Below are 27565 nucleotides of genomic sequence, written 5' to 3' on the forward strand. Positions count from 1 at the left end.
TGCATGGAAAATGTGCTTCTGGAGTGTGCTCTGCTACATGGAAAGGCTTGCTGCAGGGGAAAAGGCACAACTGCAATCCCACTGGGCAGCCTCTGTAGCAGCAATATGTGCCTTTTAAACATCTTGAATGATCCTTAATTCTGTAAAGGGGAAAAGTGGCTTAGCTGTATTGAAAAATACAGAAAAATTCCATGTAAACGAAAAGCATTTCATCTCCTCTTTGTCAGGAAGAAGGAAAAGTGTTCCCAGTTGCCATGTCCTGATAGCATAAAGAACTAAATACAACATCACTTTTAAATTCACTGATAGATACAAGGGAAAAGATGTTACAGAACCCTTTGCTAAGGGCTCACAGGGAAGTTTCACGTTCTGCAATAAATAGGAGAAGAATCTACTGATGAAACTGGTGCAAAGAATTCGCTGAATGAATTTGCTACTGTTAGAGACAAAAATGTAGTGTAGCTGCATGCGAGCATGACCTGCTGCCTTTGGCATTAGATGGAGCTGGATGAGAAAAGTCTGTGGATGCATAAAGAAGCAGAGGGTACGTACACAGCCCCTCCTCTATTCAGCATAACTTACTCATGCTCCTGTGACATGCATTCTTATTGCCAGTGGGATTCAATGACACACACTTAAGGAAGAAAACAACATCCTGAACAAATGACGTGTGCTAACGGAGTGGAGTTCATCTGCTGGCTTTGAATGTTCTCCTTACAGCACGTTGGTTTTATCATTTTAAAAACAAAAAGTTGAACTGTGCGTTGAACACATTGTTTTCCTTGAAGTCTAAAGCACAGTGCTATGGCTCCTTAATAAACATACAGGAAAATCCTATGCACTGTCAACATGAGCTGAATCACATGTCATGCCCAGCACTGTCAGTGGGAAAAGAGGTTACACAATTACAGTATCAATTACACTGTAATTAATAAAAAATATTCACTGGCAGAGAAACCCAGCCCAGTTTAGAAAAATTAAATGAGGATCTAAAGATGCTCAGGTCTCACATTAGAGGTTTAACTATTACACAAGATCTCCACGTTCTTGCACCATTCACACTGTACTGGATCTCTTAATAAAAAGGTATTATAAAATTCTGTAGCAAGTAACTTGAACTCACTGCTCCGAAGGCAACAGAAAGCATGGTTTGCATTTTGGCATCTTCCATGGAACCAATGACTCCTTTCTTACACAGCAAAGCACTGCCAGCCAACGTCCAGAACTTCATGTGTTTCACCCCCACAGACACAAACTGAGTGTCTGAGTCTGGGCGGAACTCTACAACAAATATCCTCTCCAGGTGTCCTCCCCTGCTAGCAACTTTAGCCCCTGTTTTAATTAGGAAAGCATAAAAATACAGTTAGATTTACCTGCAAAATTCAGCTCTGGTATGATTTTATAAAACAAAATTACATGGTATTAGATTAGAGAACTCTGTCCCAGATGCTGAAAGCTAAGCATATCCCAACATTATTTAAAACAGCAACCATTTTAATTCATGCAGCCTGCTAGGTCCCTGGATGTTCCACTACAGCTGACAGGTTTAGGATATTAATAGCACTATTTGTCTCCCAGGTACTGAAGTACCACTGAAACACTGAGTATCATCATCAAGTTGAATTATGCAAAAGATGAGCAGTGCCTCCTCTTAATGAACTTTTAAAGCACAGCAGGACTGCTGCATTTCCTGAGCACACTGCTCTGTGCAGGGATGTCAGATACTCTCTACACATCTTTTGGATGTAAGTGCTCGTGGCAATCAGGATGATGCAATGCCAGCTCCTGCGGTGGAGGAGGCAGGAGACAGGCACTGAGCACAGGTGTGTGCAGAGAAAACTCTGAAAATCTGGGGATGTTTTGAAGTAAAGCAGGGAAATATCTAGAGAGCTGAGACACTTTCCCCTCTATTCCTGATAGTGATAACCATTGTCTGGGAATGACTTCTTAAAGGCCTAATCTTTAGGCATATGATTTCAAATCCGAGCATTTTCAGCATAAAAAGAAAACACTTCCCTTAATTTCAGGGAATTATATGTTGAATGTTATCTCCTTATTTCTGTTTATAATAGAAATTTAAGCTTATATTCTTATCGATATTTTCTAGCGCTTTGTTTTCTTCCTTCAATTGATTTTGAGACTTGTAGGGAGCCATTTCACTCAGAGTAAGAACATAAACCTATGCCAACGACTTGAAAGGAAAAGCAAATAACTGCATACAGATCTGCCAGACTGAAGGAATGCGTGTTTTCCAGTTACCTTCCTGCCACCTCCACACTGTGATGGTGTGTTCTGGATCGACTCCCACCGAAACCAGAAGTTTGCCCGTTGCACTGAAGTTAACATAGTTGACTCCTTTGGTGTGGAAGCAACGTAGCATTGAAATCGTTTGCTTACTCATAGCATCCCATACATGAATTGTGGGAGTTGTACCTACACGGAAAAAGATGCATTAAAAGAAAATCAATTCAGCATCTTGAAAGCTTCAGTGCGAAATAATGCATTTTTCAAGAACATTTAACCTAAACAGACACTTAAGTTTGTTTGTGTTTTTTTTTTTTAAAGATTAAAAGTACTCAAAAAAAACATAATGTCTTGAAAAAAAAAAACAAACAAAAAACAGGGAAATTATTGCATTTCATGAAATAAGACAAATGCCAAAAGAACAACGCAACATTGATGAAGAACCTCATGCAAAAGAAATTATCTGTAGATGTTCCACTTGTATCCGCGGTTGACACAGATACAATGAGGTAACATGAAACTTTGACATAACTCTGCTGACTAGAATTCACAAACGAATCAGCCTTACCTGAAAATTCTGTCATATCACCTGCATTGTGAGAGCAATGGCAAATGAGGAAGCACCAAGGGAAAACAATAAGTGAAGTAAGTCATGTTTCTAATGCTGAAGTGCCAGCATCAGCACCAGAAGTAAAAAAAAATTAAAAATTAAAAGTTTGAAAATGGATATGGATTAAATCAACAAAACAAATAAGCAGGAATATTGTTGAACTTAATTTTGAGTATATTGTCTTTTATACACAAATATTGCAACAATATTTAGTACCTCTCAGTTTTAAAAACGGTATTTAAAAGAAATGGTAAAGACATGCAGTTTTTAAAGATTACTAAATTCAAAACTAATATGAATCTACAACGATCCAGAATCCCAACCAAAATCAGAAACACTGATTTCATGGGCTCCTACTGATGGAATTAAGAGACAGGCTTAAAGTCACTGCTTTGGGTCACAGAAATCAGAATTCTGGACCAGGGCTCTGACTGTATGAATACATTCTCTTTTTTATTCAACATTCCAATTGAAAAGACAACGCTCCAGGCAGGCAGCAGAGATGGTTTGCCAAGGCCTTCACCTACTGCCTCTTTCCAGCTTTGTTATAAAGTTATATATATTACAGAAGTCACTCCTTTCAGACTGAAATGAATTAGAATGACTCTGTTATTCTTCATGACGTCGATTATTCTAGTATTACCCTGGTATAAGTGAAAAGCAACACATCCCTCCGTAAGCCTGGGACAAACAATCCTGATGTTCCCTACAGCTTTTACTTCTCCAAAAGGCATTGGTGACTGATCTCTAGAGATCCCTCCCAGCCCCTACAATTCTGTGACTCTGTAATTTCGTGGGACTCTTCATGTAAATAACACATCAATACATATGGTCTCAGGATCAGCCTTTACATGCATCATAACTTCTGCTGAGGTTCCACTCTAACCCTTTCCTTTTTTAAATTACTTTTGAATTTCTGCAAGGGAAATTGTCATTATTCTATTTTCACAGCTAAGTGCTTTATGGCTAAACAGTGCTTCGGATACTGGAAGGAAAGAGGAAATCCTGTGAAGCTTATGATTACATATGAATGAGAAGATTTAGTGCTGTATGAAAACTCTTGTTTTCTGAAATATCCTTACAATTAACTCTTGTACTCTACTACAGTTAACTCTAAAACACAATGACACGATCAGAGATGAAACTGCTGCAGATAGACTGAAATGATAGAGATAATTAAGCTTCAGGATTTTCTAAAAAAAAAAAAAAAAAAAAAAAGGTGACAGTGGTAAATACCCAATAAAAATTCTATGTAGATAAGCCCAAAAGAAATCAGTGCCCCTGACAATTTCTGAGTAAGACATTGGTACATGGAGTCACCTACCGATCTGGCTGGTAGCCACAATGTTTTTGTACTTTGGGTGCTGATTCACAGTTAAGCAGAGAATGTCATCAGTATGCTCCAGGTAGAAGCTCTGACTTCCTAATAAAATTCAAACGTGGTTTTATTCACAACAGTCTCAAAGAAAGAACCACCACTGAAGCAAAGAATATTTCATCAGCTTGTTGGTACGCTCATGCTGTGCTCTAGGGGATGCATAGGGGAGAGCAATAAGAATGCTGAGAGCTGCTTTGCTTTCACTTCCAGGCACCATTTCCAAACAAGCTGTGAATAACCACTAATGCATATATATATGAAAAAGCAGGATTGGTCAATTAGCTGCCAGGACTTAGCACAGGAATCACCCTGTAATCATCTGTAACCACCACCACAAGAAAAAGCAGAACTGCCAAATGCACAGACCAGCTCCCCCACTTAATCGAAGGAGTCAACAGGAAACAAAGCAGAAAGCTAAACCCTGGGAAGTTTCTGCTCTGCACCATCTTCCCTGGGGGAAGGCCAGGAAGAGCAGCTGGGGCAGCGTTCCCAGCTCCACGGGCCAGAGGCTGTGCAGGGCAAGGAGTCCCCTGAAGTCAGCAGATGTGACACCGTCTATCTCTGCCTCTCCTTGGCAGCAGAGCTGAGTGAACTGCTGTCACTATTTAGTGCCACAGAGGACCAAGAGGGAATAATAAACTGCCAGAATTCCATTAATTCCTGGCTTGTTTCTTAAGCTATGTGGAGAGCTACAAATCAGGGCAAAATAAGTAGGTAGGTTTTTGTCACTGCCCAAAAAGGCACGGAATATTTCTACACCTTCTGAAGAGCAATTTACTCACATCGTATTGCATAGCAATGGATCCTTCCCTGGAGCATGATCTTGCTAAAATAACCCAAAATGGAACAATTACTGCTCCTAAAACCGTGATATCCCATATCATTTCGTATCCCATGCAACCTGAGAAACCCTCCCTATGCTTTCAGTGTGGAGTTTAGAAAGGCACAGCTGCAGAAATAGAACAGCTTAGTATTACGCTTCCTAACAGAATCTCATACCTACTGAAATGAGTCGGGTGGCTTAACAGGATGACCTTAATAAGAGAACTTGACAGTCTGCTAAAATAGCCATCTAAATTTCTTTGCATTATTTCAGAAGATAGAAAATACGAAGGAGTTGCAGGAATGTTACAAAAGCGTGACTTTCTTACAGAAATGTTTCACTTCTACAGTAATTTTTATCTCAAAGTACTGTTGCAAGTTGAATTACCAGTAGAAAGATTTTGCACTATGCCTGCTGCAGCTGTGTGGAAAATAATATCAGCACCATCATTTAGGTAATGAAGGTTGTTGCGACAGTCAAATCCTCTGTATCCAAAAACATGGTCCAAAGCCAGCTCCTAGTCAAGCAAAATAGAAAAAAAGAATAAGAGTGAAATAAAGAGCAAACAAAGAGGTTAAAGAGTTTGAATCATGCATGTGAAGATCTCAGGTGATTATTACACAAGACACAAACGTCTTGTCCAAGCAACAGGATAATTAAACAATAATTAATCAGTTAGCCCTCTTTCTTCTGCTTATTTACTGAGGCATGACATTCTCATGGACTATACACAAAGCTGCCATCGGTCAAGTAAGGCAACGCATTTACATTATTATTTCTTTAATAATTCAACCAGATCTGAATATATTATTTAATTTCCATTCGAAATACATGCAATTTTAAAAAAGGTCCAATTTATTAATCTGCCCGTTACATTTTAATATCTGCACTGAGCAGCTATTTGCGAATACATCTACTTTAAGAGTCTTCAAAAATCATTCTCCTCAACAGTCACATTTTAATACAACAAATTCTGACACCAAGGTCCTTATAAGAGGCAATGCCAGGCTACAAGCAACTTCATCATTAAAACATTAATTGGAGGCGTCTTGGACATTTCATCTTACAAAGAGCAACTGTCAAAGAGATTTCCTCTAGAAAAACAGTGATGGGTAATGGATTGCTGTTAAAGCTGGTGTTCTAGCCCAGAAGACAGAGTTAATGCATGTGTCTCTAACATAATTCCATCTTGATTTGAACAATTTGACTAATAGTGACAGACCAATTGTTGCAAATGGTCCACATCGTCCACAGAATATTCCTTTCTCAGCATATTTCCAAATAGGTGGGGAGGAGAGAGGGCCTACAGTGTGAGGAGAGGGTATGTTCCAAAATAAATTAGCAAATCCTATCATTCAAAAGCATGCACGTAATGGTGCATGAGCAAAATGCAATTTCTGAACATATTTTCACTGGGGTTATCTAGTGAGTGTGGGTTCTGCTGTAGTTAAAACACACATCTCGGCTGTAAATGTTCTTCAAATCCAGAGACAAATTTTGGATTTGGAGAGATCTGATATTACAGGTAAGCCATATCTGAATCTGAAGTCCCTTCAGACACAGGTTGCTGGCTATCATGTCTTCTGGTATCTTCAGCTACTTTCGTAACAGGGATGAATTTAACCCAGCACACATTACTTCTAAAGCAAATGAAAAGAAAAATACAACTAAGTCTGACCTCAACCAGTTTCCTTTTTTTGTTGATGTTGTTCTTTTGCAGTTTTTCAGGCTGAGGAGCAGCTCTGCTAACTGGTGGCCTGAAAGAAACACGTTTAAGAGAGAAGACAATCAATATGTTTGAAAGCAAAACCACAGCATATGTTTTAAGTACAGAAAGTGGCCAATTGCAACTAAGTGTGTTTGATACCAAGATTTTAGCATTTTATAATACACACAGTAATGATATGCATTTTGACAGGGAGAGCAGAAACAACACTGATGTTGATTTTGGAGAGGAGTGGCAGAACAGACCACCTGAGAATGACTGTTTAAATTCTAACGATTTAAATCCTTTGGAAAATCCTTGAATACTGGCTGACAGTACATTGTTGCTTTCAGGAATGATCTAAAAGACTTTCTACAGCTGGCAGCTGACCTTTCCCCAGCCTTGCTTCTTCTGAGAAATCCCATCACAAAGCCTTGACTTGGCAGTATTAAAATCATTTCAAAATCACATTAAAGATAAAAGTATTACATTTTAGTCTGTGTAAGTCATTTACTGTGTGAATCTGATGAAGGCTAAGGGCAGCAAAGCATTTTACATAACTACAGTTGCTGAAAGTAACTAAAAAGACAAATGGGAAACATGGACTGAAGAACATTATTTGTGTAAATGGTCTTTTTGAAGACAGATAGCATTTACTTCTATGAGATGCTCTAACTGGAAGTCCAGAGGCTACAGTGAACATATATATGACTAAAGGGAGGCAGCAAAGGGGATATTCAACTTGATCCTTGTAAGAAAAAAGAAGAGGCACAAACCTAAGAGGTGCAGAGTGTGTTGGACCCACAGAATTTCATACCTAACACAATCCTGTAGCACTGGGTTCACTCAGGATGACTATTGTGTTCATTTGGGCACAATGACTATCCCTTTCAGGTAACAGGAATTAAGGGGGGCTAAATTCTAACCCTACTGGCAACAGCACAGACCCAAAACATTGCAGTAGATTACCAGCAAAATTACCCCAAGAAATTTAGCCTTCATCATATTTGATCAGCTTTTAGCTAGAATATGGGTCTGGCCAGAAGGTCAGGGTAGAAGAGGTGATAGCAAAAGAATCAAAACTGATATTATGGTTAAATGCTTGCTCCAAAACATCACTCAATGGCTGCTGTTATTCATACAAAAACAGCTCATGCCATTAAAGACCAACAGGAGATTCTGGGGACAGGGTTAAACAACAAGATTCTGTAAGAGAATGAAATCCCTTTTGCTTAATGGGAGCTGATTTATCTGGAATTGCATTTTTATGAAAGCTCTTAAGGACAGCAGTTGATGAAACACATAGCTGCTACGCGGCTTATTTTGCAGGAACAAGTAGCATGAAAAGCTGGGCTCTAAAAAAGACAGAGCAGACTGAAAATAAACAAACTAACTCGCTTCTCAAGCAAACAGACAAACTCATTAACACTGGAAAAGTACATTAGATCTTGTGATGTTGAAAGAGTAAAAGAGTTACCTTGATCCCCTTGTAAGCAGCAAACAAAGCCAAGTAAGAAACTTAATACAGTTTAGGCATATTTCTGACCATTTTACTCATGCACAAGCATTTTTAGAGTTGATCAGTCATTCCCTCGTGGCACAAAACATGCTATTCAAGCATGCCAGCAAAAACTAAAACAGAAATTAAAGAGTGCACCAGTCTACAAATTCAAAAATACCATACCCTGGCATTACTGGGTATATTCTTAACTCAAGATCCTACAGAACAGGGGGGAAAAAGGAAGCTACATCACTGCTTCCTGCACACTTTATACTGAAGCAGAATGTGATTCCATGAGTTTCTTTATTTTCAGGTGCCTGACAGGGATGGAAACTAATAGAAACTTAGCAGCCTCATAAGCACTGTTAAGTTTCACACAATGGATGCTTGTTTTCTCTCCTAGCTCAGCTTGCAATTTAGCCTAATAATTGTTCATTGGTAGGCCAACTTATGTACAGGGACAGCTTGTACTTGCTGTTCACAGGGAAACAAGTACCTTTATTTTCTCTGAGTGGTCAATCAAGTTGTTACGTAACCATCGGTGGTAATTGGACCCAATAGCAGTGCAATCATCAGTGGAAAAGGGATGGAGGAAGTTACTGCAAAACTCAATCGTCTTACAAAATGAAAACATTATGTGATGCTAGAAAAGCAAACACCACTTCAACCCAGATTTACTAAGGCCTTTGAATCAGCACTTATGAAAAGAATAAATCGTTTTCTTGTATGCTTCCTGCTCTTTTTTCTGTTTTAGTGTAATTTTAAGATGGATCACTTTTACATTCCTTTACCCGGGCATATCTTCTAGAGTTTATGACAACAGCAAGCCAAAAATTTTCATGAAAGCAGAGAACACTACCACTATGACATGACAGATAATCACTAGATAGTAAACATAAGATTTAATTTGGAAACATACACATACACACATGTACTTGAATATATACCTGTTCACAGTACACACAAACACAAATGTTGTGTGCATACATATATACATATACATGTATATATACACACGCATTTGTTGCCTTATAATCACCTCAATAAAAGAAATGTAAAGCAGCACCAATTTGATTTTCATTTTTAACAAATCTGACTACACCTAATTTATTTTCGTACATAGGATGGCAGTGTCAAGACAAGAAATTCGTGCTGTAGGAAATTACATATATTTACCCTTCATAGCCTATGCAATCTGCACTGTACATTCACAGCAATCTGTGCTTTTTCTGTGCTGTGTTGTTAGTACTTACTTGACAATTCCCTGCCTCCAAAGGAAAGCAAGTTAAAACATAATACAAGTATTAACGGTTTCTTTTCAGTGATGTAAAGTAAATGTGCTTATATTATGTTATGGGATGAGCGAGTTCCAGGGAAGATAAGACACAGTCAGACATTAGGGAGCTTTCAGTTCTCAAAGTACTGCAAATACAGCAAATAAAGTTTCTGTTAATGCTGATTATCTTGATTATACAAGCTTACACAGGTATACACGGTTACACAGCAGTGAGCTAACTTCAGATTGAAACTGACCAAATCTCACCCTCTCCCCTTATGGGCCTTAATGCCAGAATGTAAGAAGGTGCAAGCGACAACTCGCTACCTCTCACTTTCCCAGTAAGGCCACGTGGAATGGCCAAGACCAGGAGCCTAAATCCTGGGTGGGGTGAATGGGCAGCATGAGGACAGAGAGTAGCAGATGGGCATGGCAGAAGCTGGGTGAAATGGGGGAGGGCAGAGGGGTTGAGAAGTGGGGCACCTCGAGGAAGCAGTGATCTTAGAGAACAGGGTGCCCATGCAGTAAAAGAGTCAAATGCCTTTAGACAGAAATTACAGGAGAGAGAAAGAAGACCCAGGAAATGTTATGATATATTCCATTGGATGGGGATGAACAGCTCATGTTTTTAGAGCACATGGCATAATTGCTTTCTGAAGAGACACAATGTCTGCATCCCTGACAAGTTGGCAAGAACGCAAACATTCTGTTCTGAGGCCAATGGGAACAGAATTGGATCTTCAGAAACAATGCTGCATGAAAGCAACAAACACTGAGGGCTGGAGAGCTGATAGGTGGACAAAAACGTCCTGCCCTTGAGAACAGGTGACAGGCTGGGCCCAGCAGGAGCGAGCAGAGGAGTGGAAGAGAGTCCAAACGGGAGGCTAACATGTGCATGGGGATGGCTGCTAACTGGAGGGAATATACTTGGATGCCAAGCAAAGGTAAAAATGAGCAAGGGCTGCTCCCAGGAAGAGGAAGCAAAGGTCAAAATGAGGAAGGACAATTTAGTACTGTAAGGTTTATTTGGACAAGAGATTTAAAGCCCAAGGTTAAAAAACCCAAACTGCTCATTTCAGAAGGAAAAACACAGACGTGGCTTTTAATAATATATTTTCACTAGCTGACAATAAGGGGACTCCCAAGAGCCCCCAAACTGCTGTTAAACTCCTGGCTGTAAGACGCGATCCTGTGAATTCTAAACCTTTGGATTTTCCCATCCCAACATACACAGGAGTTCTGTATACCACTTTTCCTTAGATATTGCAGACAACATGAAAATATATCCTACTTCTTCATACAGCGAATCAAAGCAAAACTGAAACAAAAGCAGAGGGAGATAGAAACTGCAATCTAAGTTGCTTTTTAAACCTTACTTATGCTTTTACATGTATGCTGATGCACTCTTTAAAAAAAAAACCAAAACCAAAACGGTGCTGCAGATGAAATGGTGGTGATAGCCAATTTGATATTCTCGTAAGGGAATGTAGTCACTGCATTCACATATCATTCGAGGTCAGCCTCCAAATGTGAAATGAGCAGAAAAGCAGGTTAATAAGTATGATCAGTTCCGAATGAAATCTGAAGGCTTTCATTTTTGAACAAGTTCTTTGTTCTAAACATCTCATAAAGCTGTTAATCTAAAGGACCACTGTAAAACAGCCTGGTTGCAGGGCAGGTAGATCTGTCACGCACAGCACACTGCTCAGACAGCACTGTCCATGTGGTCTCTCAGCCAAACCCTGTTTGCCAAAACAAGGAACACGCTGCACCATGCTCGAGGCAAAATCTAATTAGCTGTCTTAGATTAAAAAAAAGTTCAGAATACCTGAAATCATGAGTCTTCTGGAAAACTCTCTCCATATACATCAAGGCATTAGTATTAACTTAATCTTAGGACATTCTATAAAATTTCTCTTTTCTTAGGCTTCCTTAGGAGCATGTTTGAAAGGAAGAGGCTTTTCCAGTTTTATTCCTTACATAAATTCTGACATTTTATAACTCTGCTTTTTGTGTAAGTAAAAACATTTGACCAATAGTATACCGAGAACTTTGGGGGTGGAGGTAGAAACATCAGAGGTAGGCACATTAGCATCGTTTCCCCATGTAACAAAATTTAAGCTGTATTAGAAACAATACTTCTTAGATCCTTCCTGGAATACAGCCCACACAGCAAAAAGCTCTCAAACACCTGAATTTTTCACATCCATCTCAGAGCAGAGAGCATTTCTCAAGTTCAGACAGAGAAGGATCATAGCATGATGTGCATTGCAACACCACCACCATCCCACAATTGCACACCCACTAAGAGTCACACAGATGCAAAGGACCTTTGGGCCAGCTTTGTGCTGACCTGTGGGAAAAGTGAAACTGACTCTGAGTTCAATAGGTTGGCAGGGACAGCAAAATTATCAGTCACAATGTGTTCAAGCCCTGGCGACAACTGTGATGAAACCAGCATGCTGCCAAATACATTTAGGATGCATTAACTTGACATAATCCTGTGGGAAAGTAAAAGTGAATTTTCTATAGGACTCCACTCATTCACAAGCACCAGACTTCTGGTGAAATAAGCCAGCTGTTTTCTCCCCACCTCACATAATACGTGTTTTTCCGGACACATTTTGAATTATTCCCACCTACACATCAATACAACACAGGTTCACATTCAAAGCTTTTACACTGCACCCATACAAGCGTGCATGTAAAAGTGCACGAGCAGATTTTGTAACCATATGCCCAATGATTTGGTTTTGGGTACAAAAGCTAGTATTTGTCACTTGTGGGGGCTCTTTTGGAAGCTTGTAAGTCAGCCCATGCCTTTGCAAAGAAATAAATAATCAACAGAATAGAGTTTGAAGATAGAAAACGTGAGTTCTTCAGATCAGAACATATGATTACAAACGATGCACAAGAGCACATGGGAACAGGCTTGAGACAAGGTAACTCACAGAAAGTGAGACACGCTGTGTGTTAAGAAAACCGAAAAGTAGACAAACATGCTAATGCTGCTTTTTGTTTTCTACACGTTCAACTTGCTTAACAGGGTTTCCCATTACCAGGTATGTTATAAGTTTTTCAGTTTATGTAGAATCATGCAAATCAAACTAAATGAAAGCTGCAAACACAGGATAGATGTTAGCGGTTAGTAGAATGCAAAATGCAAATAAATCTTTGCCTTTGGTATTAGTAACAGAAATACAGTTTTTATGCAAGCCTGTTTGACTTCTTTTTTCGTGAGTTCTTAGCCAGCTAAAAGGGTCCCAGTTCAAAAGTTAGCCCTTGTATGAAATAAAGCACAATTCCTACATAACACACAGTATAGCTTACAATTGTCCTGGATTGTCTGGGACAGTCCCACCAGTGCCCAAGTGGTCCCGCGGTGTGGGAGCACTGCTCTTGGAGCTCCCACACCGTGAGACTGCTCCTGCAGCACCTCTCATTGGCACCCCACTTCTGTATCGTACAGGTGGAGCAAGGAAGAGGATGCCAATCAGAGGAGCAAGAAAGGAAGAGAAAAATAAGGGTGGGGGGAGGATAGGAGGACAGACACGGAAAGGGAGAAGAAGAAAAACAAGAAGGTTGGGGAGAGAGAAACAACAATCAATTAATTATCTTAACCAAATGCACCAACTAATACAACCACAACATATTTAAATATTGTTACTCAGACTCATCTCTCCTGTTTCTTTTCCATCCTAAAGCTGTCACTCCTGGCAGCGATGACAAAGCTGGGCACGAAAATACTAGACCACAATTTATTTCAAATCCTGCAGGCAAAATCTACTGTGTACTTTCTACCTCCCTCTGAGACATTTGCAGAATGATCGTTACTTTCTTACGTAAATAAATAAGACAGAAGAAGTACATTTGATAAAGGGCTTTCATTTTCTTTTCTAAGGCAACTCCTTAACATTATCCCCACGATTGTCTCCTCTGAGTTTTTTTGGCCTTTACAATCATGAGATTTCTCCCCTGACTTTGCTTAGGGGCCCAACACTCTGGAGATCTGGAGAAGGTCAGTCTAATAGTGATTTCCTTTTCATCTTGCTGGGTTATGCTAAGCACAGAGCACTTGCTAAGCAGTAAAAGAGGGTCCACAGCAGCTGCTCAAAGTCACAGTTCTCCTCAATCAAGCATTATGTCAAACCTGTCCTCCTACCCTTCTTCCTGTGATGTGAGAGAGCAAAGACAAAAGCTGCTGGCTCCTCTCTTCTGGCATAAAGACAGCCTTTGCATTAATTTGCAGAAAGTCATTTGTTGGTTCTTTTCCAGATGGGTGGTGGTTGTTGCAAACCTTTCCCTTCAAAACCCAGCACTGCCTGTATCAGCTCTCATCCATATACTTGCATCTTGGCAGGAGACATTAACACAGCTCTAGTCCAAACTCATCCTGAATCGTACCACAAGTTGTTATTTTTAGAGACACAATGTACTTTGAGTTTTTCAGACATACCATTCTTAACAGAGTCCTGCAAGCTTATTCTAGCAAACACAAAAGTTGAATTTCCTGTTAAATAAAATTTAGTTACAATAAAAAGGAAAACAAAACAACCATCTTCTTGAACCAGAATTGTCTACTAGGCATCACATCACATTTGAAGCATATTTGTGTTTATAAGCAGGGAAGTAACTTGTTCAGCAACAATTTACCTTCAAAATATTACTATTCAAAGAAAGAAATAAAGCAAGCTTAAAGTCCTTGTTCCCAAGAAGTTCAAATCAACAGTTCCAGCTACCCCTCTCTGATGGAAGCTGGAAACATTCCTGTTTTTATCTTTCCTTTTTCTTTTTCTAATTTAGAATTTAGAAATTTAGAAATTTGATTAATTTGCTTCTACCCTATACCAGTGAAAACTCAAATTTTCTCTTCTGCTTTCTCACATAATGAAAATACAGCAAGGAGAGACACTTCTTTCTTCTTAGATCCTGACTGCTTTTGCAGTGAAGCAAACTGGCAGTTTTTGAGGCTTTGTGATTATTTCACCCCTTCAAACTTGAATGGCCTCGTAACAATTTTCAAAATTTACACAATATGTAAAGATCTCAGAGCATTTGTAGTATGCAAATCCCAACAGATGCACAATCCTTGGTTCATAGAATGAGTTGGGTTGGAAGGGACCTTTAAGATCATCTAGTTCCAACCCTCTGCTATAGGCAGGGACACCTCCCTCTAGACCAGGCTGCTCACAGCCCCATCCAGCCTGGCCTTGAATGCTTCCAGGGAGGGGGCATCCACAGCCTCACTGGGCAGCCTGTTCAGTGTCTCACCACCTTCACAGACTCATTTCAGAGTCTTCATACAGACAGATGACACAATTATAAAGAAGAAAAATTTTGGATTTGGGATATTTTCTCCAGACAATTTTTCCCCTCTAAAGACCACCAGGGTTTCCCACATAGCTGCCTGAAAGAGAATGGTATACACCCCCTTGGTTCCCTTCGTGAAGAACTGGGAAAGGCTACTTCAGCAGTGCCTTGCAGAAAAAGTAAAGCTTTGCAAACTGGTGTCAATATTACTTGATACCATCTCACTCAACCCAGTGCACATATGCTTCAAGTCTCCGTATCCTGAAGGCCTGTTGATTTAGAACCTTTCCTGGACACTGACACCTGAGTATTTCTAGGCTTTTTATTTTGTTTGGCTCAGCTTTCACTTGGGACCCTCATAGGGGGAAGGAGAAGCTTTCAGGAAGCTTTTAGAACATGGTCGGACAAATATTTCATTAGCTGCTGCATTCTTTGTATCCTCAGAAAAGATGAAACCTGGCACAGTTATGAAACTTAACTCATCATTCAAATGTCTTTGAGAAAAGTCAGCTTCACTCTGAAGCACTCATAATTGAGAGTGTCAAGATTCTGGATAAATTGTGCACAAATTGGTACAACTGTGGTCAAAAGTTGAAGTCTTTGACAAATGCAGTAGCCAACACATTAATCTCATCTTCCTGCATCCAAAACCCACCACTTTCCACAAAGCCCTATCCCAGCACTATATGTCCAGAAACTGCAGTTTTGCTACATCTCACCATAAATTTTCTGCTTCTAATTATTTGGCTACAAATTCTAGTAATTTATATGAACAGGATGAAGAGAAGGAAGCAAATGCTTCTTTTCCTAATGAGCCACATATGAAAGATAAGGGAATTTCTGACAAACTTATCAGAAAAGCAAATTCCAAATACTGAAAATGCCATTATATTAAACTAACCGAAACCAAAAGAGTATATATAAAAAAATATGAAGAATAGATGTGATTCTTTAGGAGAAAAGATGGTAAAGACAGTTCTGTGTTTTTTCCCCAGCTATTTTAAAATGTACTACACATCGATTATATAGAGATAGTATGAAGGAAAAAGATACAGAGAACATTAAAAATTACCTTTTTGCTCTCTTATGGGATGGATAATTCCTTCCAATAGCTACAGTATTGTATTTTTATGTACAAGCACCATGAAAATCATTATGGAAGTGTAAGGCAACCTCACCACAAAGGAGGTGTCTACCCATTTAGTTGGGACCACCAGCAATAATCAGGACAGGCAGCAAGGAAGCAGTTGGCCATACTAGAGGAGCTTCCTGCTCCAGTGTGACTTCGTAGTTTTGGATAGCATGAGGAACACTGTCATTGCTCTGTGGATTACCAGTGTGTGACAAACAGGAAGCCTGTTTCATTTTCCTCATTGCTGCTTTGTGGATGCATTCATTTCAAGGGGTGCCTTCTTCCACAGCAAAAAAGCACGTTCAGCTAGGTCAGCTTGTGCAGTGTAGGACTGTGGACATACCCAAAAGTTACAAAGCCTTTAGGATATGTGACAGAGTGAGGCAGTCTCCAAGAAACAGGGCACTCGCTTGCATCAGACAGCAAACACATGGCCAGGTATCAGAGAAAGAAAAGTTCCTGGGGACTGTGGTGATTTTCAGTCCTAGACTGAAAGTAGTGCTGAGAAGCTGCAGAAAAAAAAAAAAAACAACCTGATGCTTATATTGTTGGTAATTCACTAGCACAAACCAATTGTAAGCCTGGCTTAATCGGTCAATTACACTCATTCTGCATTTGCTTTTGCATCAAGGCTGAATAAAGCAGCTGGAAGGTAGAAAAGTTTGTGGTGTAAAACATTTGTCCATCCTACTATTGGTATTTGTTGTTTCACGTGTAATTTAGCAGTATATCCCCAAAATGAAAATTATAAGTTTTCTTTTCAGTTCATTCTCAACACATCCATGTTTGGTAGATAATAAACTGCCTTTTTACAGAAAAATGGAGAAATAAAGACTTCACGTGAGTAAATGAGTTGAAAGAAATATCTTTAGAAGAAGGGAAGACAAATGGGTTATGGACCAATATTTAATAAAAATATCTAATAAAAAACATTAAGATTCATGCTACATCTTTGTCGAAATGTTGCCATGAAAAAAATAACTGAAAGGGGGCAACATATCTCATCTTCCACACCCAACATTTCATCTCATATTATTAAACTACTGAGTGCAAAGTGATTAATTTTTGCCCCAATATGAGGCAAAAGCTAGAAAACCAAAGTCATACTTGTGCATAAAAAAAAAATCCAACAAAAGAAACTGCACAGATTCACACTCTGAGTCATTATCTAGATACAGCTGTACAGTAGAGCTACAAGTGTGCACAGTAAAGAACTAAGGAAGTACCCATCAGTACTCACAGACCTTAATTCTTCAGACAAATTCATTCCAAAAGGGGAGTGAGATACACCTGTTACCAGTAAATGCCACAGCTATTTGATCAATGGGGAGAGTATTCTGTACAGATGTCTTGAGCCTGAATACAGTTCCAAGTTACTGGCTATAGATCCTCCTCTTCTGTCCCAGCAGTCCTGCCCCAGCCAGAGCTTTTACTTACCCACTCCCCTAGACAACTGGACCCCACTCTCTACACTTATTACCTCTTTTCTTTACTGTCTTCTCTTTCCATCCACTGTTTTCCAGCTTACTGTTTTGTTTTCCCCAAATAACACGTGCTGTAGTAACAACCTGACCAAATTCTAAGCAACTGACAATCTTCTCATGAAAATGTCACCAAGAGCCTCAACTACACAGGATTTACAGGCTCCTCCTTTCCCAGATGCCTTGCTGCAGACATATGCCTGCGTGCTCTGATCAGAACCAAAAATAACTGCAAATGTGAACAACAGGAGAGGAAACTACACTCACAGGTGTTTTAGTCACATACAAACTTTTAGCCATCACACCAACATTTTGCAACTGACCAACAGCATTTTAAATACTATCTTACGAATTTCAAAATTCCTGTCTTATTTCTAAAGACCAGTTTTAGTTGAGCGAAAAGAGATTCAAAAGAATGCAATCTGCATTTGGAAATGAACGCCTCTGTGTGACATACCTCTCTTCTACTGAAACTTCCTTCAGCTGTTGATGTGGTTTTGTCCCCTCCATTTCTCGGATGCTTACCGCATAGATCTTAGTGGTATAATCAATTGCTTTTTCTCTTGCAACATCACTATCATAACCTTAAAAATGTAAAACAGAGTAAAACAAATTACCCGTGACTCGTGGTGGAGGAATAGAAAACACCAACAGAAGAAAACAATTCTACCAATCTCTCCCTACACTGAACTTTATCACGTTGACTTTTTTTTGCCCACTTCAACCTAAGCGTGTGTGAGGTCTGTGGAACAAAGACTGAGTTAAAAACGTGTGTTATATCATCATTTTTACCTCCATCTTCTTCCGCGTCTGTGTCTGATTCTTCACTATCAACCAGCTTACTCTCCTGAATGCCCAAAAATTCTCTGGTCCAGATCATCAAAGCCGTATCAGCACCACCTACAGTCAGCAGCACAGAATCATTGTGTAACCACCGGACATTGGTTACCTGTGCGCTGTGACCCACATACTTTTTGAATTTTGCATGTTGGCCCTGTTGTACAAAGAATACACATATTAGCAGTTTGATGTGTCACAAACACTGTCTTCCCTAATTCTTTCTCCACTAGTGTCTAAAGAGAGAAATAAACACACTTATTACCTTCACTGGGTATGAGAAAAGCTTCACAAAACCAAAATCATCTCCTGTAGCTAGTAATGTTCCATCTTTTGTAAGAGTAGCAGCATTTACAACAGTGACATCGCTGTGCATGGGCCAAATTCCTTCACAAGTAGGACCAAGAACACATGTCCAGGTATCCCACTCAATCTTCTCTAACTGCAATGAAAATTTCACTCAAAGAAGTCATCTTAATACGTGCCCGATACGTGCTGTATATATTTATGCTGTTTATATTTCTCCTGCGTCTGATATTAGCTTAAATTTTTATATGCTTTTAGAGATTTTTCACTGTTTCCAGCTAGTTAATACAAATTACACTTCTGCATCAAAGTTTAAAAGTAACTTTAAACATTCCCACTTCCCAAAGGTAAGCATGATTTAGATACAAATCTCCTTCAACTTTTAATGAGACATTAAATACTGTCAGCTTTGTACAACACTTATGTATCACAAATTATACCATTAAAAACCATATTGTTTAAAACTGATTTTAAAACTGTATGTACACTGATTACAAAGACAACAGGTGGCTGTTCTGGAAAGGAGCTTATGGGAAGCCATCACTATTAAACAAACAAACAAAAAAAAATGTTGAGATACAAACAAAAATCTTTAAGAATCCTAATATTTACAAATGCTGGAAGGAATAAATAATTCTAATTCTAAACGCTGTAAATATAGTATTTTTAAAGGAAAAAAACATATTAAGACAAAACATACGCTAACTTTTAGCTGTCTAGAAAAATAACTGTCACAATGAAAGAAATACAGTAAGTATAATTCATACCTCAGCAATTCTTATAACATGCCTTTTCCCCCTTGGTGCTTCAAAAAACAGTTGTTCCTTAGCACCAGAATTGACTTGCAATAACTTTCCTGGATATGAAATAAGAGTTTGTTACAGATCTTATTCATTATTATGAATATCATGAACTTTTTATTGAATGCTGAAGGATGTTAACAAATTATCATCCACAGTTATTTACAGCAAAAGCAAAGAAGATGCTTATGATCACTCCTGAAGAATCCTACACTCTTGATTCACGACACAGTAATATTTTAAACACGATTCAACATCCTTGAAGAATTGGTTTTCCAGCAAACCATTTTCTTTTGATTTATTTTGAGCCTCTTCAAATCAAAAAGTAAAATATAAGGCCACAGGAGTAATGTGGCCTTCCTATCTGACCTGTATCACACATTAATCCTTTACAGCTAGAAGTTCAGTTAGTTTCATTGTACCACCAGTATCTGCGATGCCCATTTGCCTATTTTATTGTTCTTGACTGTTTGCAACGTGCTATTATGTTGTAGAGAAGAAAATGAACCATACACTCCTTAGAAAATATTTTCTGGAGATTCTTTTGCATTTGTGATTACTGCAGAAGCAGAGATGGAGCTAAGAAATGAACGTAAATACTGGGAAAAAACACAAGCAATATAAATGAAAGGGATACTGTCATCCACTAAGAACAATCAGAAAAAAGGGAATAAAATAACTAGCAAGAATTAAAAGGTTGCTAAGCCTATATGTAAGAAATCCTAACAGATGAAGTTTCTCCAAATCACAGAATCACCGAAGTTGGAAGAGTCCTCCAAGACCAACCAGTCCAACCGTCCACCAATGTTTCCCTGCTAAACCATGTCCCTTATTACCACATCTACACATTTCTTGAACACCTCCAGGGATGCTGACTCCATCACCTCCCTAAGCAACCCGTTACAGTGCCTGACCACTCTTTCAGAGAAGAAACTGTTCCTAACATCCAACCTGAACCTCCCGTGGTGCAACTTGGGGCCATTCCCTCTCGTCCTTTCACTAACGTCTACTTCTGGTAAAATACCATTAAGAACACTAAAAAATTTCCATTTTCTTATCTTTTACATCTACCCACACAACACATCCAGTAGTTAACTACTACAGATACACAGGGGCTCAGACTCACAGGTGGTTCCAAACAGAATCATATTAGTTCCAGGAAGGCTTATTGCATAAGCTCATTATCAATCTTGCTAGGCTTAATTAGTTGTGACAGTAAGGCTCTCTAACTTCATAGCAGTGATTGGCAAATAATGCTCAGCAAGGAGGAAAGGAAATTAAATATAAAAGGTGGAGAAGAAAATGTGCCACACAGTCCCAAATTAAAGAAAGAAAGAAAAAAAAAAGAGCAAAGGAAAGCAATATTATGTTCCTAAGTAACATTTTAGTTATATGCTATTATTGGTGGAGTGCAACATACTCTGGTACAAGTGAAGATTAATTCTGCCAACAAATGTAATTGTACTGAACCCTTATGGTGCTTGATGTTGAGAAAGCATTTGCATTAGTAGTTACAGTTTAGTCTTACAGTATTTTCAGTTACTGCAATGAAAACAATTATCTGATATTCCCTGTTGCAGGAATTTTAAATCTGTATTTCTGGTCAAACATTTTACCTCTTGAGTCCCAGTCAATGTGTGTGATATAGCTAGATGCACCTTTACAAATGCCCACTCTTTTGCTGGTAAGTACATTGTAAATGTCTACAAAATTATCATGGGAAGCCACAGCAAGGTACTTTCCTGTTTCTGTAAAGAAGAGACATTGAGGTTATGAAAGATATACATTGTTATGCATTTTTATTACGCTAGTGCACCCAAAAGCTTCAATTAATGGACCCCAGTGTATGAGGCTGTACACAACTATAAAGAATTGTAAAGTATTTAAAGGTATGGAGGACACATAAAGCCAATCTACCTTTTGAACATTCAAACTTATGCCTAGAGTAGAAAAACAAACTCAAGATAAACACTGCTCTTTCACTTTGCTATCTAGTTATACCTCGTGAAAATTTTATATCTGAGATCATTTCCTTTCTGTGGTGAAAAGATACCATATCTTCCACAGTGTCAGCATTTACCACCAGAAAACTCCCATCATTCAACCCTACAGCCAAGGCTTTTCCATCAGGAGAAAAGGCACAGCAACGTCCACCTATAAAGGAAGATCAAAAGGTGTATCCTAAGGTTTTTGAATTTGGGATTGAGAACCCCCCCCAAAAGAGAGAAAAACTGCAACTGAAAGGTTTCTGCATCAATAGATTTCTTAATTATTAAAATAAGTATATTCTGTGATAACTGCTAGTAGTACTTTCCTACATAGGAATGTATTCTTTGTATAGGCTGTTCTTGAGTTGACAAGATGATTTGATCAGTCCAAATATCGCCTGCCAACAACATTTTAAGCACCTTCATTTTATATAAAGAAAACATACAGAAAGGAAATTGAGATTAAAAAGTTTAAAGACTCATTTCAGACATTATGTTTTTCAGGGATGTTAACTTGAAAGCTTCTTTATTCCATGACTCAGAAAGGCGCTCAGGCAGAACACATTTGAAACAGAGATGCGCTACATTTTCTCCACTTACTTTTTTCCCCCCAACATTATTTCTGACCACATTCTCATACAGCTATCCTCATCCTTCCCTGAGTTCACTTCTCCAAAATATTCAACTCTGTTTTCCCTCAGTTAGAATTCCTGCGCTCTGGATCTGTCACCAAAAACGAAGCATATTGAATTTACACCATGAAATTTTCTGAAGGTTATGAACGTGTAAAAGAAATAACAAGGCAGCAGTATTTCAGCACATGTCATCTACATATCATCTAGGAAGTATTTTAATGTCAGCAACAAATATGCTCGTCTTAAGTATTCATAGGAAGAAAAACAATTTTGAGTTCCCCTTGGAATCGGAGAAAAACAAATTATTTTTATTATTATTCATTCCAATGATTTATAATCCTTCATTCTACCCTTATCATGGACTTGACACATGCCAAAGATGATTTACTTCCTATGCATCCAATTTCTTGATGACTGTCCTCTTCCTCCTCCATTAATGCTTATGATGTGCACTGAAAGCAAAGCGCTATAGAAGTAGCGCTGTTGTTATCACAGCGTATGACCAAATGAGGATTATTACCTTTCTTGAGTTTCCTCACTGCCAGCATGCGGTGCTGGGATGAAAGTTCCCAGATTCGAAGTGTTTTATCATCACTCACCGTTGCACAGACAGGCAAGAGAGGATGAGCTGCCAAGCCCCATACTTCTCCTTCCATATGTCCCTAGAGGATGCCATTTAACATATGAGAAAGTCATGCATTTGCCTTTATGTAATGTGTTCTAGAACTTGCCCCACCTCCTTTTACAAGTCTCAGACAACATGATCTTTACCACCTTCTCTCAAAAATTTTCTATATTCACAAAAACATGAATGCCTGGTCTGATTCCTCTAGGAACCATCTGAAATATACTCTTCCCTAGTTGCCTCCACAATTGCTAGCTGTAATTTTGGTTAAAGCAATGCTCCCTCTTTCAGACTTGAACTGAACAGGAAATAGTTAAGCCCAAGGTAGGATTTTATCTTGAAATCCTAAAATGGGCTAGTCTGTCTGCAAGGTTTATTAACTTTTCAGATTCTGGAGAATTGTATACTGGCCAATGTACACCTACTTAGCTCTTCTAGCCTTTCCTCAGAACTCAGTTTTTAAAATTTTAATTTTCTAGATTTTCTTCAACTTGCATATAATTTACAGGCATCATTTCAACGTTAAATCATTTTTTATTGTTATCAGTCTGGATTTCTGCCTTGTTTGCTGAAACAGAAAAATATAGTTAAAACAGGAAAGGAAGGAACTGTCTTGGTGTCTTGAGTACGTATTTTTGCTCAAGTTAATGCATGCAAACATACAATTTAAACTGGATAACAATTATAAAACTTCTCTTTATCATAAAACTCACAACAAGGTGTGTGAACTGTATTATCGAGTAACAGAATTGTGGGAGATGGAAGGGACATTTAAACATTATCTACCCTTGCAATGAACAGGGATGTTTACAGATCAATCTGGTGCTCAGAGTCCCATGCAGCCTGACCTTAAGTGCTTCCAGGGAAGAAGCACCCACCACCTCTCTGGGCAACCTGTGCCAGTGCCTCACTGCCCTTATTGCTGAAAACTTTTTCCTTTAACCTAACCTAAATCTCCCTTCTCTCAGTTTGAAACCATTTCTCCTTGTCCTGTCACAACAGATCCTACTAAAAAGCCTGCTCCATTCTTTCTTATAGCCCCTATGTTAAGATTGCAATTCCAAATTACTGTGCTAGTTAAAAATTACTAATAAAAATTCTCACATTTTTGTTACTTATGCTGTCATGAAAACAATACAAATGTGGAAGATTTTCTTTCCAACTAGTTCCGATCACAAAGTAAATACCAAATATTAACAGCAAATATATGGTAAAACTTGACAAGTTATACCTCAGTAAATGATGCACACAAATTTCTACACATAGACATCATGCTTAATAAAGACAATAAAACAAAGCAACATGAAATAAGTAGGTCAATCTTAATGTAATGCCTCTAATTTATTCCCAGGAAAATACAAATTGCTACAAGGAGCACTGTAGCTCTATTTGATAGAGCAAATTCTCAGCACAACACACTATCTTTCAACATAGCCACCACCACTGGCTATGCATTTTTCCCAGCAATGAGCAAGAACCTGCATGCCACACTCATAACAGTCTGCACCAGTGGAGGTGACCCATTGTTGCTCTCACCACTGCTGGAACACATCACCCACATTCACTGTCTGATCTCCATCAAAGTTCACCAAGCATCAACAAATGTCAATAGGCACAATTTTTTCCACATGTAGGAATTCAGCTCCAACCCTTTGCTTCATACACACTTCTGTGTCAGATGCCATTGTGTCAGGGTGCCCCTCTGCTGCCATCTGTCGCATGGCAACAAGATATAATGGGATATCATTGGGAACTTGCAACCTCTACAGCCATACCTCCAACATTTGCCTCTGATGTCATGGGCCGACACAATAAAGTAGGAGGTATTACTTTTGGAGCAGCCCTCACACAGAAATTGACATTCATGTCAAGAATCTTTTTTTTTTAAATTCAAACTTCACAAAATCCTTTTGTCCTCTGCAACACATTCGATGAGATCTGCACGTCACTGCAGAAAAATGCTGTGACTCTACAACATCTTTCACAAATACAGGAACCTTCACAATAGACTACAGCATCTCAATCAAAGCAAGTGGGTCATCACTGTCAAATAGACTGTGTTAGCTCTACCCCTAATTTTCCTTTTTCTCTACTGGGTCCTAAACTAAAAAACCTAAAATATTCTTTATAAGTCTCCAACTACCAATTTAACTTAATGGACTCTTTGTTTTACTTCAGAATTATGTAATCCACAGTGAATCTCTAAGTCACTTACATAACAAAGAATCAGCTTCTGTCTGTGCAAGGAAAGGAACAGTGGCCAACAGGATTAATGAAAACAGAAAGAAAAGACAGAGGAAATCCAATGATGTTTTGTACTTCTGCAGGGAATATTTTGATAGGAAGACCCATATCGTACCTGAACAAGCAGAGTCATAGGACCACTTTTATCAATTTCAAGTATTTCTCCATTTTTAGTTCCCACGAGTATATGGCCATGTCCTAGACTGATGGCACGAATAGAAGGATTGTCTTCTAAAAGTAAACCTGAAGAATAAAAGGATATTAATTTTAGTTGTTCTTTTTTTTTTTGGTGAAACCAAAAAGAGCCTCTTTTCACCTTTATACAGCTTATATAATTAAAACTTGTTTAAAATCAACCAAGAAACATGAGATAAATTTACATAATCATAATACTAGATAATCCATGGTTTTCATTAACAGCTCAAAGGAGAGGAGCTTGTGGTAGTATGTATTGTGGCAATGTAATGACCAGAGTTTTACTGTTTTAACATACAAGCAGTTCTGCAAGCTGCAACAACCTGGAGAGTAATTCTGTGATCATCTATGAATATCACGTTACAGATTTCCACCCTGATGCCTGGGGAAGTACAATTTAACAGGTCTTTCCAATTCACAGGGACCACAGTCCTCCTACAGGAAATATACCCACTTGTGGAAACCAATTGCTACACATATTTTGGAACAGCCAAACTCACAGGTTTGTGATATTTGTTCCTAAAATCATTTCTTTAGTGAAAACAAAGCTAAAGGTCAAGGAATAGAGGAGGAAATATCAGAACAAACTATAAAATGACAAAGACTGGGATATTTCAACCAAATAGGAAAACTCTAGCACGGAATAGTAAGTAGTTCAGTAATGTTCTATTGTGTTCTAGCAAGATTTGACATTTACTACTGCCACTTTACCAGCCTTCATGCATACAGTCCATATTAAAACACAATGAAAAATAATACCTTTGGAACTAGAAGATAGTGCTGCTCTTTTAATAGCATATGTCTTCAGACACCTTTCAAACATATCATCCCAAAGCGCCACAATTCCATCTTTTCCACCAGTTACAAAACCCTGTATGATCACAGTACGAAAGACATAGATAAAAGTCAGCAATCTGATAGTAGCATACAAAAGGACATGTACAAATATAGTAGAAATCCTCCTGTGTTCTTTGGAATGTGTCTAAATCAAACCATTGGAGCCTATTCCTATGAATAAGAGGAGAAGAGTTTGAGAGTTTCTTTTCTAGGGTTCTGTCTTATGCAGACTGATAACTATACAGTTATCAGTCTCTACAGAATGCCTACTACTGTAAATAGTAATACTGGACCATAATATTTTTCTACATGTGGAAATAAATTATGGAAAAATAAGTGCTTTATCCTTTGGCAAGGCAGTAGGTGGAAATACTGGCTTCTCAAGTTACTGCAAATTAACTGATGTTTTAAATGGGTTTCTAACGATGTATAGGGTTTGATTATTTGAACAATTCCCTTGGTAGATTTTTTTGCCTGTGCCAAGACAGTGCATAACACAGCATAAATCACTAACCAACATAAACATAAGAGGATGTTCATAAGATAGAATGTCAAGATCAAATAGAAAAATTGATGGAAAGCCAGGAGTGATCAAGTAGGGCAGGAAAGGACAGAGACAGAGGGATCTACAAAGCTCTTAACAAATACAAAAGGTTTATGGCTAGTATTCTCCTTGTGGTATAATTTGAAAGTTGAAACAGTAATATCAAAAAGAATATTCCATTATCAACATCTTCAAACTGTGAGCTGATTCTAGTAGTAAAAGTTATTTTCTCAAGACATGCTCACTGATGTAATATCAATGACATGTTTTGCCTCAGTTTCTTTTAAAGATTTATTGTTGCATCTGAAGGAAAATAATACTGATATCTGGAATAATCAACTCAGGAAAATAAAACTTTTGCATACCTGAAGTCTTGCTTGCCTAAGGTATGGTGATAATACTGATATAGACTTAGAAATAAAAATAATAAAGATGAATGGATCACAGAAGAAGAAAAATACCTTATCCAATGCATGCATTGCAAATACAGGTCCATCATGGGCTTTCACTGTCTTAAGCAATACAGTATCCTTCCAGATGAAAATGTCTCCAGTAGCAGCACCAGAGAAAACTAAGTCTTCTATTCGCCCGTACGAGACGCTCATCATAGTTTCCAATTTTCCATTGCTTCCAAATGTTCCTCGCCTTGACGTAAAACCTCCACCTGCAATATAAAAAAAAGTCCTTTATATTTCAGTTTGTAGCCATGGTGCTGTAAAGGACAAATGTCTTGACTTCATCATCTGTTGTGAGTGCCTAAGACACAGCAGATAAATACTGAAAACACAGTGAGCAAGGGAAAAACACACTAAGGGTAAATCAGTCTAGCAATGAGAGATTTGAAGCAGTACAGACTGTATATTTCAGATCATTACTTCCAAGCAGTTGTTAAATACTGGCGATGAATTGTATAGAAGAATTAATACAAGGGGCAGGCAGAACATTTTTGTACAGAACAGCCTGCCAAGCTCTTCAGAGGTTATCACAACAACAACAAAGAGAGGTTTGCTTTAGTTGCCCACTGCCCACCTGACAAATTTGACAGCAGTTTTGCAGAATGAATGGCAGGACTTCTATGTCTCTAGATTGCCAAA

The 27565-nt window shown here is 38.5% G+C and overlaps 1 protein-coding gene across 1 annotated transcript in view; it reads right to left on the reverse strand.

Annotated features, from left to right (window-relative positions):
• EML6 (EMAP like 6) overlaps nt 1-27565 on the reverse strand; it is a 98738-nt gene that overhangs the window by 7541 nt on the left and 63632 nt on the right. Inside the window, exons 18-32 of the mRNA XM_031552664.1 lie at nt 26933-27135; nt 25850-25961; nt 25011-25138; nt 22547-22688; nt 21405-21557; nt 21020-21151; nt 19371-19459; nt 18563-18739; nt 18253-18454; nt 17918-18044; nt 6734-6812; nt 5443-5572; nt 4179-4277; nt 2260-2433; nt 1124-1332 (exon numbers count right to left, since the gene is read on the reverse strand). Coding sequence (XP_031408524.1) covers nt 1124-1332; nt 2260-2433; nt 4179-4277; nt 5443-5572; nt 6734-6812; nt 17918-18044; nt 18253-18454; nt 18563-18739; nt 19371-19459; nt 21020-21151; nt 21405-21557; nt 22547-22688; nt 25011-25138; nt 25850-25961; nt 26933-27135 — 2156 coding nt within the window. The remainder of the gene's footprint in view (nt 1-1123; nt 1333-2259; nt 2434-4178; nt 4278-5442; nt 5573-6733; nt 6813-17917; nt 18045-18252; nt 18455-18562; nt 18740-19370; nt 19460-21019; nt 21152-21404; nt 21558-22546; nt 22689-25010; nt 25139-25849; nt 25962-26932; nt 27136-27565) is intronic.

Source organism: Meleagris gallopavo, chromosome 2 (genome assembly GCF_000146605.3).
Source record: "Meleagris gallopavo isolate NT-WF06-2002-E0010 breed Aviagen turkey brand Nicholas breeding stock chromosome 2, Turkey_5.1, whole genome shotgun sequence".
NCBI lineage: Eukaryota > Metazoa > Chordata > Aves > Galliformes > Phasianidae > Meleagris > Meleagris gallopavo.